The sequence below is a fragment of the Scatophagus argus genome, chromosome 23, assembly GCF_020382885.2.
Source record: "Scatophagus argus isolate fScaArg1 chromosome 23, fScaArg1.pri, whole genome shotgun sequence".
In the NCBI taxonomy this organism is placed as follows: Eukaryota; Metazoa; Chordata; class Actinopteri; family Scatophagidae; genus Scatophagus; species Scatophagus argus.
The window spans coordinates 13,527,238-13,539,619 of NC_058515.1; the positions used below are offsets into that span (position 1 = coordinate 13,527,238).

Genomic DNA, 12,382 nt, shown 5'->3' on the forward strand with positions numbered 1-12,382 from the left:
AGATGTGCTGGAATCTGACTGGTTTCCATCCCAGATTCAGGCTGTGGACTCCGGGTCTTTTCAGGGTCAAAATGTTCACTCCTTCTCCTCCTCTTCCTCCTCCTCTTCCTCCTCCTCCCTCACCATCCATCTTCCCACAGGCAGTGAATCAGAGGGCAGCACACACAAACTTCCTGCCGCCGCTCCAACACGAGAAAGACTTTCATTTATTAATAATTCGCTTGGTTGTGAAATTCGGTATTCAGAGCTGATGCAACGCCGGTAGGGGATTTGGGGAGTTTTAAAAAACTGAGTGGAGCTGTTCATCAGTACACGAAAATCTCCCCAAAACAAGATGGCTACTAGAGAGACTGTCAGCTGAAGAGATTTCAGGAGGAACAGATTTTTTTTTCTTTATCTCCGTGACTTCAAAGATGCGCAAAATAATCAACATCAGCATGACGTCCGGTTTTCTTTGAGGTCAAAGTTGTCCGCATTGATTCGGGAAGTCTTTCAGATCGGCCCCTTAACTTTGCTTCTGGCAAAACCAAACCTGGAAGTCACACGACAGGAAGTCGCACATGTTGTGAAAAGCTTAACGTGATTTAGCCGCCGACTTGAGAGTTTGGTCCAACGTGACGCATCAATCTGATGTTTTCACTGTCTCATCACATTCTCATCTGGTGGATGGGAGAAGGTTTTTATGATTCACCGGGAATTCTCGGAAAGGAAAACGGATCCACCATCTGTGTGTGTGTGTGTGTGTGTGTGTGTAACGTGTGTGTGTGTCTCGTTTAAGTGAGTGTGTTCTCAAGGTCAGGGCGAAGCCATAGTGGATGTTCTACATTTAATGTTTCTGTTGGAGCTCTGAGTGTTTTCACTGCTTTCTGTGTGTTCCTGCAGTGTGTGTGTGTGTGTGTGCATATGTGTGTGTGTGTGCAGCCATTTTTCTTGTGAGTATTTTTTTTTTTGCACACGCTCAGTTTTCTGTATGAGTGAGCGTGATTAGTGAGAAGTTCGGATTAGGTGGAGGTGGAGCTCAGGGCCCCTCAGTGGTTTCTGTGGTCAACATGTGGCCATTAATTACCCCAAGAGAGAGAAGTGTGTGTGTGTGTGTGTGTGTGTGTGTGTGTGTGTGTGAGAGAGAGAGAGAGAGAGAGAAGAGAAAGTGCTGTTGTTCTCCAGAAAACGAAAGCGAGTCATAGATTCAGGTAAAAGAGTTGGACCTGCTAATAGCTTCCTGTCTTGGCAGAGAGCCTAGTCCTTTCCCTCTCTCTCTCTCTCTCTCACACACACACACACACACACACACACACACACACACACACACACACACACGCACACGCACACACACACACGCAATTTGTGTATTCACAGAATCAAAAACTTTTCTCTCTTACTTGTAATCCAATTCCTCTCCCTCCAACTACAGCGTTTTCTTTGGGATGGACAGGTTACCGTAGCAACCAAGTAGTGCAGGAAGTACAACCAGTGCCTCCTGTGCGTGTGTGTGTGTGTGTTTGTCTCGTAACCCACCGTCTCACGCCGTCCTGCTCGTTCGCCGCGGTTGTGGGCTGATGCACAGCATGTTCAGTGATGGAGGGGGGAGATAAACTCACACAGATTAGGAGTTAAACGAGCGAAAGAGGGCGAGAGGAGGGGAAGGAAGGAATTAAATCAGCGTCAGACTGGAGAGGAAGAGATACAGAGGAGCATATGAGTGAGAGGAAGAGGAGGAGAAGAGATGTGGGGGGGGGGGGGGGGAGGAAGCAGGAAGTGCAGAGATAAGAAGAGAGGAGGTAATCGGACGAAGGGACGGACAACAGACAGCTGTGTTCTCCTCGTGTGAGGAAAAAGGCTCCAGACTCAACACAGAGCAGTTATGGTCTTACTGAAAACCTGCACTGATAGGTTTTAACTTTAAATTTGTGCTCAGAGCAAACGGAGAAATGTTTTTGATCGCTCCAGTTTGGCCTTGATCTTCATCCCTGTGGTCTTATTTCTAGCTTTGCGACTGCCAAACTGTGTTTCCACGGAGGAAGCACTTCAATCCCTTACTTAGAGCAGCCATAATAGTTACTTTCATGATCACAGTAATGCTTGTCTCTCTGCAGAAGACGAGCAGCAGCAGAGAAAGACTGATGGATCGCCACGGAGATCCCCAAAATCCTCCAATTTCTCCACACTGTGAGAAATAACAAAGACCGCAGGAGTCCAGGAGATTGAGTAACAGCGGTGATATAATGCAGGAAGAGGCCCTGTGTGTGTGTGTGTGTGTGTGTGTGTGTGCTGTGTGCTCACAGTCCTGAGTCCAGCAAGTTTCCTCCAAGTGTTTTACATGCATTTAGATTTTCCAGTTTGTCATCTCTCACTCTCACGTCTTTTCTCTTTCATGCTTCTCTGCTGCACACACACACACACACACAAACCGTCCATCTCTTTGTCCATCTGTCTCTGCAGGGCTGACCCGAGGACAGTTTGCATACCATCTTTGAGAGAGCAGATTCCTATCATAGAAGAAGAGGTTCTGAGGGTTTGTGAGGTCGAGTTTTGGTGGTGTGTGTGTGTGTGTGTGTGTCTGAATGAACTCACACAAACACACAAATTGAATCTGCTGTCACTGGACGAGACTGTTATGCAGCATTTAAGCCACCCGTCCTTTCACGTGACTTCAGGTTCATGACTTCTGGTTAGTCTGTACACAACCTGCCAACAATCGCATGGCACCAAGTTAGCAAGTAGCTGGTGAACACAGTGGAGCTTCTAGAAGCTAACGACAGAGAGAGAGAGAGAGATACACTATATGAACAAAAGTTTCCAGACACCCCTCTTCATGGGGCTGTGTCTCAGTGTTTGGGCTTGGTCCCTGACTTCCAGTGAAGGGAAATCTTAATGCTTCAGCACACCAAGACATTTTGGACAATGCTATGCTTCCAACTTTGTGGCAACAGTTTGTTGAAGGCCCTTTTCTACTCCAGCATGACTGTGCCCCAGTGCACAAAGCAAAGCTCCATAAAGACATGGTTGGATGAGTTTGGTGTGGAAGAACTTGACTGGCCCACACAGAGCCCTGACCTCAACCCCATCCAACACCTTTGGGATGAACTGGAACGGAGATTGTGAGCCAGGCCTTTTGGTCCAACATCAGTGTCTGACCTCACAAATGCTCTGCTGCATGAATGGACACAAATTCCCACAGAAACACTCCAACATGTTGTGGAAAGCCTTCACAGAAGAGTGGAAGCTGTTAGAGCTGCAAAGCTGACAATGAACGAGACGACATTAAATTCCCTGTTGGTGTGATGATCAGGTGTCCCAATATCTTTGTCCACATAGTGCATTTACCTCGGGAGATGGTGGAGACCAAAGCAGAGCTCAGTGGACTTAGTGTCGGATGGACAGATATGAATGATGATGTGACTCGGCAAGTTTTTGGAATACCACAACAACTTTATACAGCCATAGTCCGTTAAACATGTGACCTTTCCCCAAGTTGTTAAAAAGCAATGCTATTTGTAGAGTTTATTAAATATTAAGGAGACAGAGGAGGCAGATTTTAAGCATTAACATTTATAGAATTAAACTCAACACTGCCCTGAAAATGTTGTTGCTGTCGCCGACCTCCAGACGGGCAGCGTCTCGCCATGCTGCAGTGGCATGCAGGTGCGCTCCAGGATGTCACCGATGGGTTTGCTTTGCAGGTGCGACAGGTGCAACGACACACACAGGTAGTCACTGGTTTTCAGCAAAGTTACTCTTCAGTTAAAGAGAAATGAGTCAGGCAACTCTTTTATGAATAAAAGTTTTGCGTGTAGATCAAAAGCAGAGCGTTCGTTATCCAACACAGCGAATAATTTCACGTCTTACCCGTCACCAACCAGAACATAAAGCGAAAGAAGCAGAACACAGAGCGACATGAAGTGAGTGAAGCGGGAGAAGTGGACCAGGTTTTCACCGCCGTCAAATATACTGTTGCCGTCCTTGGTGGGAGTTGGTGAACTGGTGCTTGTTGCAGGTAACTGACAGGTATAACCCAAGTCGCTGTCCACACCTGGTGAGGTGAAGGTAACAAAGCCCGGTTTGCTGCTGCCGGTGATGCTGCTGATCCATCGTTGGTACCGCGACACACGGGCGTAAACTCCAGGAGTCATCGGCTGAGCGCAGGCCAAACCAAAACTCACAACCCCACTCTGGAACCAGACTAAACCTTCACTATCTGTGGTCACCAGTGCCGAACCCGAGTCTCCCTGTGTGAGGAAAGCGGTTGCCGTTATTGAGACAGGATACAATTTGATAACTGACCTCTTTTGAAATTAATATGTGTGGTTACCTGACATGTGTCCTTCCCTCCATCTTGGAGCCCAGCACACATCATGTTCTCTGTGAGTTCAGGGTAGGTGCATTGGCACTCGTTGTCTCCCACCACGGGTAAATTCACCTCCTGAAGGACGTCGGAAATGTCGCCTAATTGGAGAAATTTGCAGGTAAGATTGAAATTGTGATGGAAAATGCAAAATAAAAACGACAAGAAAAGAAAGATGCCTATAATGTCCGAGGTGAGCGTTCGGCCCGTGAGCTTACCGCCAGCAGTTACACCCCAACCGGCGACCCAGCTGCTTGTCCCGGTGTGGAAAGTGCTGTTTTCTGAGGCTAAGCAGACGGGAAATATGCTATCTGAAAACTTCACGGGGGCCGACATCTTCAAAAGGCCTATGTCGTTGTTGTAGCTCAGGGGGTCGTATGATGGATGGACGATGATGTCACGAGCGTAACGTGACACCTCATCGGGGTTTGGTCCAGACTGGCTCAGGCGGCCCAGATAAACTGTCAAGGTGCCTACGGAGCTGTTTGAAGACAAAGACGAAGAACAGTTAATCTGATCCACTGACATTTGGTATCAAGAAGAGTCCTCTGGTGTTTCCCCTGACTGGGATTGGATCTTAATATTCATATTAGTTCAATGGGGCTGTGGACAGGCAGGACTGGCTGTCGCTGCAGGCTGGACCGCCTCCAGATGTGGTCTGATCAATCCGACCACACTCTGATAACACTGTATTCTGTTGGTTTGCCCAGATACAGACTGTGTGTTAATGCCAGGTCTGAACGGGGTCTTTATGTCAGCTGGTGGGATGTACGTACTTTGTGTACTTCTACCTGAGCAATGATGAGAAATCACCTTTTGTGTGCAACTGACCAACAAGAGACTGGAATTTAAAGCCTGTTCTGTGACTTTCATTGTAAAGCTAAATGCACTTTTCTAGTGAGTTTGCCTCTTTCTCATTAAATCAGTCCAAACTGGTCCCCATCAGTACATTTTGTTTGGTTAAGCTGAACTTCCTTTCGTACTCTTGCTCAAACCCTTTTGTGTTTGTTGTACTATAAATGTCAGTCATATGTTTGAGCTTTAGATACGTAGGTGTTATGTGACAGGTGGAATGTGGACGGTTGAGTCGTCTGTGATGCACAAGAGCCATAGACATATTGACACTTGACTCAAAGCATTTTGATGCTTTTTGACAACAGCGTTTCCTCACTCTGTTAGGCAGTGAGCAGCAGTCAGCACCCACTCGCTGGTAATCAGGGACCCTCCACAAAAGAAACCCAAGTCGTTGTTCAAACTGACTTGCCAGGGCCAACTTCCTGGAGACGCATCCTCACCGCCGATGATTCTGGTGTTTTTCGAAGCCACGCTGCACTCTGACAGAAGATGAAAAGAGAGTTAAACGTGCAAACGACCAAACCTCTCAGCTAAAAGGACGAATTATAATGTGGCTGTGGTTAAGTCCGTGTTATGAGAACTGCTGGGTTGGGATTAGAGGAGGTTCACGGTGAGTTTGGCGAAACATCTTCACCGTTCGAAGAAAAATGCTGCATTCATATCATGCAGCTGATTTTCACCTGATTGTCCTGGAAGACGATTTATCAACATGAATTAAGAGACGTCATTTCAACTAGCTGTATAACTTTCATGATGATAAAAATAATGATAATTATTTTAATAGTAATAATAATAATCTGTCAGTTTTCTCTGTTGACAGATAGGAATTTTAAAGACAATGTAATGGAGTCTCATCACTTCTCTGATGAGTGCTGTTCATTTCGGACTGCAGCTGAAACTCAAAGAGCTTGTAAAGTTGGATGCTTACGTGGATTCCCAGCATGACAACCTGAAAAGAGAAAGAAGTACGATCAGCAAAACCTCCTGAAGCAGACGACGTGATGGCAAACGCACCAAAAAGAGATCAAACATGAGATGGGAAAGACAGCCGAGTACCAGAGCCCTTCTGACGTCTGAGTGACTTTTACCCATTAGCTCTTACATGCACTTGAAATCTTGTTTTTCCGTGGATGAAATATTTACTTTGCAATTTAAAGATAAAAATCAGCCTGCAGTTTGTGCTGTTTCGAATCTCACGACGCAGACTGCAAAAAGAAACTTTCTGATGCAAACGTCGCTGAACTGCAGCGTGAGCGGTTGGTGTGATGTGTTCGTATCTGAGGGGTTAAAGTAGTACTTGCAGAATAGAAGAGAGTACTTTTTACTTGAGTAGACCTCAACCGAAAACTTAAAGTGAAAACTTAACGTAAAGCAGCACAACGGTTTTGTGTTTCTTCCAGCCTTGATATGAGCCAAGTAATCAGGAGAATAAACTGTCTTTCTTACCTTTGCTTGACAGGATGATCACCACAGTTGATGCACACAAGAGGTTGAAGGGAGCCATTTCACCTGTGCCTCTTTCACTTGGTCCCCAATCATAAATACCTCAGTCCTTACATTCAGCACCGCCCACAGTGTGAGCTTGTCATCAGCCTCTCCACGTAACTCTTTAAGATACTCTGACCACCAACAAAAGGCCTTAAGTCAGGCATGTTTGTCTTCATTCCTATCTGGGTGTGTGTGTTTGTGTGTGCATGCAGCTGTCCACTAATAATGTTGAACCTATACCCATAGGAAGAATTCATTGACGCAACACTGCGTAAGAGCTGAACCCTCATGCAGTGGCAATGTGTCATTAGCACGTTGACTCAGCTCATGACATGCTTTTATTTTGAAATTTTCATCTCAAGACATTCTTAAATGTAATGTAAAATCATTTCATCTGGGCTTTAAGTATCACTACTGAAGCTTTGCTGAACGGGGACCATCGTAGCCTCGAGTGGAAATGGTGGCATCGCAAACTTGGGCCCCCCGGAGGAAGTACCAGACAAATATGGACGCCTCACGTGAAGCAAACATGTTCGGTGGAATCGCAGCTGAATGGATGTGGGATTACCCTGTCAGTTTGACATGAATGTCGATTACATGAGCTGGAAACTTTCCAACCTCTGTCTTCCATCCCACAAGACTTGAATGTTACATAAGAATGTCGCAGCACCAGTATGTTGACACGTGTGTGTGTGTGTCTCATTCCTTATGGCTTCCACTTTCCACTAATAGAAATGAATATGTTTTCTCCTCTTTTAGTGTTTCTTAAGGAATTTTTTCAGCAGTAATGAACAGATATTTGACTTTCAGCGAGGACACGGAGGAGTTGGGGCTGACAAATGTGTTGTGATGCTTTTCAACGGGACTTTGGTCGCCTTCACTGGTTGAGCTTAATGAGAGATTTTTCTGTATTTTGGCATCTGGACTTCGTTTCCATCCGGACAGAATGGTGCAAACTTTTTGTTGTGAAAGAAGCTTCCTTTGCTGCTTTGTTTAAAGGTGTCTCACGGGGTCTTTGGATGAGACTTCATCGGGACATATGAAGCTAAAGCCACACAGGAGGACATTTTTAGCAGTGAAATTTTAATTTTGCTTTTGTTCCTGAGCTCCAGGTGACTCGTATTCGATCCAAGTCTGTTCAGTTCCCGAGGAGACGGGGCAAACTGGGCCCAGCTTTTCCCTCAGAAGTGTTTCTCTTTAGATAACTCATAGCTGTTTTCATTAGCCGCACTCCTTCAGTGACTGACAGTAACAGTCGTCTCGAGTTAACCTTTTAGTGCTCGTAAAGAGAAAGTTCGCAGTTTGGACACACTGCATTTATGAGAAAGCGGCGCTTCTTTCTGTCTATTGTGACACTTTCAAATCTGACCCGCTCATTGGCTGACATAATCATGTGACCCCATACACTTCTGTGTAATGTCTCCTTTTGTCATTGAGCTACTTCCTGTCACGTCTAGTGGATTACATCAAGTTGACTACAGGTGTGCGTGAAACATCTTCTCCAGCTGGTGTGTGTGTATGTGTGTGTGTGTGTGTGTGTGTGTGTGTGTGTGTGTGTGTGTGCGTGTGCAAAATCAAGAAAAACCAAAACTGACAACACGTGACGTCCCTTAAGACACTGACGTCAGGCTGGTGTCTCTCACAGCGCGTGAGATTAGCAGTCACATCAACCCGAATCCAACAGATTGTACTACTGCAGTGCGAGTACTTTCTGAGTACTGCCTGCGTGCGAGCAGGCGGCGTCGTGTGTGCGTGCGTTCGCAGCGTGAGCAGGTTTTATCAGTGTGTTTCTGAGCACAGCTTCTCTCCCTCTCAGGGCTGCAACGCACAAAAGGCTGGCTGTCAACACCAACACGCTCAACGCCGGCCAAGGCACGCTGTAATGGTGGACGCAATCACTTCCAGATGACAGACAGAGAGGAGTGTGTGTGTGTGTGTGTGTGTGTGTGTGTGTGTGTAGGGGCTGGAATATCACTTCATTGTGCAGGGAGTTAGCTGGTTTACATGCAGGAAAGAAGGGAGAGTGTAGGAAATGGAAAAGCAAGGAAGGAAAGGAGACAAAGCAGCAGGATGACAACTTTCACATAAAGTTTTCATCTGCAAATTTAACATTTTTCAAACTTGATAGCCTCAAATTATTTTTCTTTTCCTTTTGAGGTTTGAGTTCGAATCCGATAAGTCCAGCGCTGGACTTCCGCAGCACGTTTGATCATTTGGTCTGCCTTCGCTCAGACATTTCAAAATAAAGGCTTTAGAGTTGTCAAAGGTTTGGACTGGAAGTGTTTATTGGCGAGGAGGCCGAGCGAGCGAGCTTCAGCAGAGGAGGGACACACAGTTCTGACACCGAACACATGGACCAGGACGCCCTGATGAGATGTGTGTGTGTGTGTGTGTGTGTTTCCATGCCGCCTGCTACCAAACTGACCTGGCAGCCGTGAGGCTCTGCGGTTTGGACAGGGTGTGAATAAACAGCGTGTGTGTGTGTTTGTAAACAACTCGTGTTTACTTCCTTTTTTTTCTTCACATGAGTCACACTCAGCCTGATGAGTTGCCTTTTTTTGGCCACGTAAGCCAACTTCTGCATGTCGTGAGTGTTTTGTGTTTGCATCTGCTCCGTGCTGTGGAAATGTGACGTGAGATCAACGTGAGATCAACATGAGATCAACATGAGATCAACGTGAGATCAACGTGAGATCAACGTGAGATCAACATGAGATCAACATGAGATCAACGTGAGATCAATGTGAGATCAACATGAGATCAACGTGAGATCAACGTGAGATCAACGTGAGATCAACATGAGATCAACGTGAGATCAATGTGAGATCAACGTGAGATCAACGTGAGATCAACATGAGATCAACATGAGATCAACATGAGATCAACCTGAGATCAACCTGAGATCAATATTTAGGGTGAATTTATCACCAGCAGGGATGGAGTGCTGGTAGTCGTAGTCTAAATACTGTTTTCTTTGTTTAGCTAAGTGTCTGTTACCGTAGCTTTTACTGCGTCCGCCTGTGTGAAAGGGACCACACATGGAAATTAGCATTTAGCCACATCTGCTGCAATAAATGAATTATGCATTATTATTTTTATTGCTTTATTTTTCTCCAGCCTGGTTAATCAGCCATCAGCGAGCAGAACTTTGAACCCCTGTGGAAACTGTGGACGACATGTGCAGGAAATGTTCTGCAGGGTCAAACTGAATGACTGAAAGAGAAATGTTTTTTACAAAGAGTCATTAGTTCCTCACATGTTGCTCAAACATCTGCTTTCTGTGTGCTCCACATGTCTCCTCTGACGGCCTGTCAGCAGAGAGACGGGGTTTCCATGGTTACGTCCGCCTGTATCCGTGCAACGTGCTCCATTGTTGAATATTTTTGCAACAGGAAGTTGTGTTTTATGAGGCTCAGGCTGGTGCTTTGGTATAAAATGAGTCTTCTCGAGTCGCTTGTGTGTGTGTGTGTGTGTGTGTGTGTGTGTGCGCTGTATGTCCTCTGTTTGCCCTATGAGTTCATTAGTGCCCTGTGTGAAGCAGGCACTCTGCCCTGTCACACACACACACACACACACACACAGCTTATTTACTTGTTTGATTACACCTCACACATTCTGGACTCAAACGCTGCTGATTACATGGTGGAAAGTTTCTCCCGAACGCAGCCTGGTTTTCATGCTGCAGTTTAACCCTCTCAACAGATAATGGCAAAGAAAGGCCGACATATTCGACATATGTCCTTTTTGAAACTACAACATTTTCACATTTTTCATCATCTTGTTCATTATTTCCACAGCTGAGCTGGAATTCAAAATGCCAAACAAACAAGAACAAAAACAACACAAACCGAATCAGGCTGAATTCAGCTGCTGCTGCAGCCTCCCTGTTGCATGCTGCATGTCAGACGCAGGATACAGGTGTCAAGACAGGTGCCCATACAGCTTAAATAATTCATGACTCATCTCTAATTTATTTATTTATTTTTGCCTCATCTTTATTTTATTTCTGTCTTCAGAGTTTTGACATCAGATGTCTCCGCTGAGGGGGATTTTAGGCAGACATGACATATGATACTACATTAATTATGTTTTTATTAGTGTATATTCACCTGAAACTAAGAATCATTTGAGGATGTTTATTTATCTTTATCCACCATGTTGCACGTTGAAACAGACAAACCAAACACCGGCTGTAGTGAAGGACGTTCACTCGGCTGCAGTCAGCGACCACAACCCGACACACAGGACCTTAAACTGTGTCAGCGCTGCTTCAGCATCATGTCTACATGTCCGGTGTCTTCAAGTCCCCTGAGCCACGCCGAGATCTGAGTCCAGTCCAGGCACAACCCAGTCAGCTGGAGGGCCAACTGGGTTAAGTAGGCTAACTGAGCTAACTGGGCTTAGTGGGCTAACTGGGCTAACTGAGCCACCTGCACTAACTGAGCTAACTGAGCTAACTGGGCTAACTGGGCTAACTGAGCTAACTGGGATAATTGAGCTAATTGAGCTAACTGGGCTAACTGGGCTAATAGTAGCTACAACAAGCAACAGATCTTCTTCGTCTTCATGTTTTTGGCCATGTTTTACAGATTGCCCCTTTTCTTATGACAGTGATATGTTTCGATTACGAATCTGACTATAATAATAAACAATAAAATGAATCCATAAATACGATTACGACAACAGGAGGGACAGAAGTCGGGCTCTGGGAGTGCACTGGTAACAGGAGAACATACAAACACTGACTTTACTGTATCGAACATAAAAATCAATGACTGTGTTCAGGCAGTGCACGTAGGTGTGTGTGTGTGTGTGTGTGTGTGTGTGTGTGTGGGCAGGGCTGACGCAGCAGAACTAACTGCAGCATGGTGAGCGAGAGAGACGGGGAGACAGATTGGTACACACAAATATATGCACAAATACAACAATTGTACATCGACGTGACATTTGGAATCACATGTTGCCTGCAGTAATGTGGCTCACACACACACACACACACACACACACACACACACACACACACACACAGGGTTGGGTCATCATGTGAAGTGCCACTGTTGCAAGTTCTGTTGCTGTAAAGAGACCACATGAGGTGAGGGTGAGGGAGAGAAAGTGTAACCGTGGGGGTGGGTGGGTGAGGAGGATGTGGGAGAGAAGGAGGGGGGGTAGAGAGAGAGAGAGAGAGAGAGAGACATCAGGGAGCGAGGAGGAGGAGGAGGAGAACAGGAGTGAGGCAAGAGGACAAACAAGTGGGCAGATAGACTAATGGAAAGGAGGAGTGTTTCATCAGATTGGTAGGAGACGGACGTATGGACAGACGGACGGACAGACAGACAGACAGACAGACAGACAGACAGATAGATAGATAGATACAGGGAAAGGAGGGATGCGTTGGAAAAGGAGGCGATCGCCGGCGCAGGGGAGGACAGGAGATGATGAGGATGAGGAGAAGATCTCAGACACCTCCTTCAGAGTGCATTTCTTTAAAGGTAATGTGAGTGTGTGTGTGTGTGTGTGTGTCCGTCCTGTGCACATGCTCAGTTGTTTGTGTGTTTCGTTGCATTTCTCTCACCATTTCAAGTGTGTTGTCAAGCAAGTGACAGGCAATCTCATCAACATGTTGCCTTATCTTTGTCTGCGTGTGTGTGTGTGTGTGTGTGTTGGGATGCGTGTGAAGACACTCGGCTCTCGTGGCCG

At 45.9% G+C, this 12,382-nt stretch overlaps 2 protein-coding genes across 3 annotated transcripts in view; one reads left to right on the forward strand and one right to left on the reverse strand.

Moving 5' to 3' along the window:
• nhsl2 (NHS-like 2) overlaps positions 1 to 12,382 on the forward strand; it is a 99,140-nt gene that overhangs the window by 4,693 nt on the left and 82,065 nt on the right. The gene's annotated exons all lie outside the window — the stretch shown is intronic.
• LOC124054523 (transmembrane protease serine 9-like) lies at positions 3,556 to 4,988 on the reverse strand. The gene is made up of 3 exons (XM_046380634.1): positions 4,561 to 4,988; positions 4,310 to 4,443; positions 3,556 to 4,226 (listed from the first exon to the last, which is right to left on the reverse strand). Exons 1-3 carry the CDS (start codon positions 4,868 to 4,870, stop codon positions 3,843 to 3,845), a joined length of 828 nt encoding a protein of 275 aa, XP_046236590.1. The 5' UTR covers positions 4,871 to 4,988; the 3' UTR covers positions 3,556 to 3,842.

Coding starts and splice junctions, on each gene's coding strand:
- LOC124054523 (XM_046380634.1), bottom strand. CDS start 4,870: ATGTCAGTGGATCAGATTAACTGTTCTTCGTCTTTGTCTTCAAACAGC. Junction 4,444..4,560: donor TTGGGGTGTAACTGCTGGCG/GTAAGCTCACGG, acceptor TTCTCCAATTAG/GCGACATTTCCGACGTCCTT. Junction 4,227..4,309: donor GAGGGAAGGACACATGTCAG/GTAACCACACAT, acceptor TTCCTCACACAG/GGAGACTCGGGTTCGGCACT.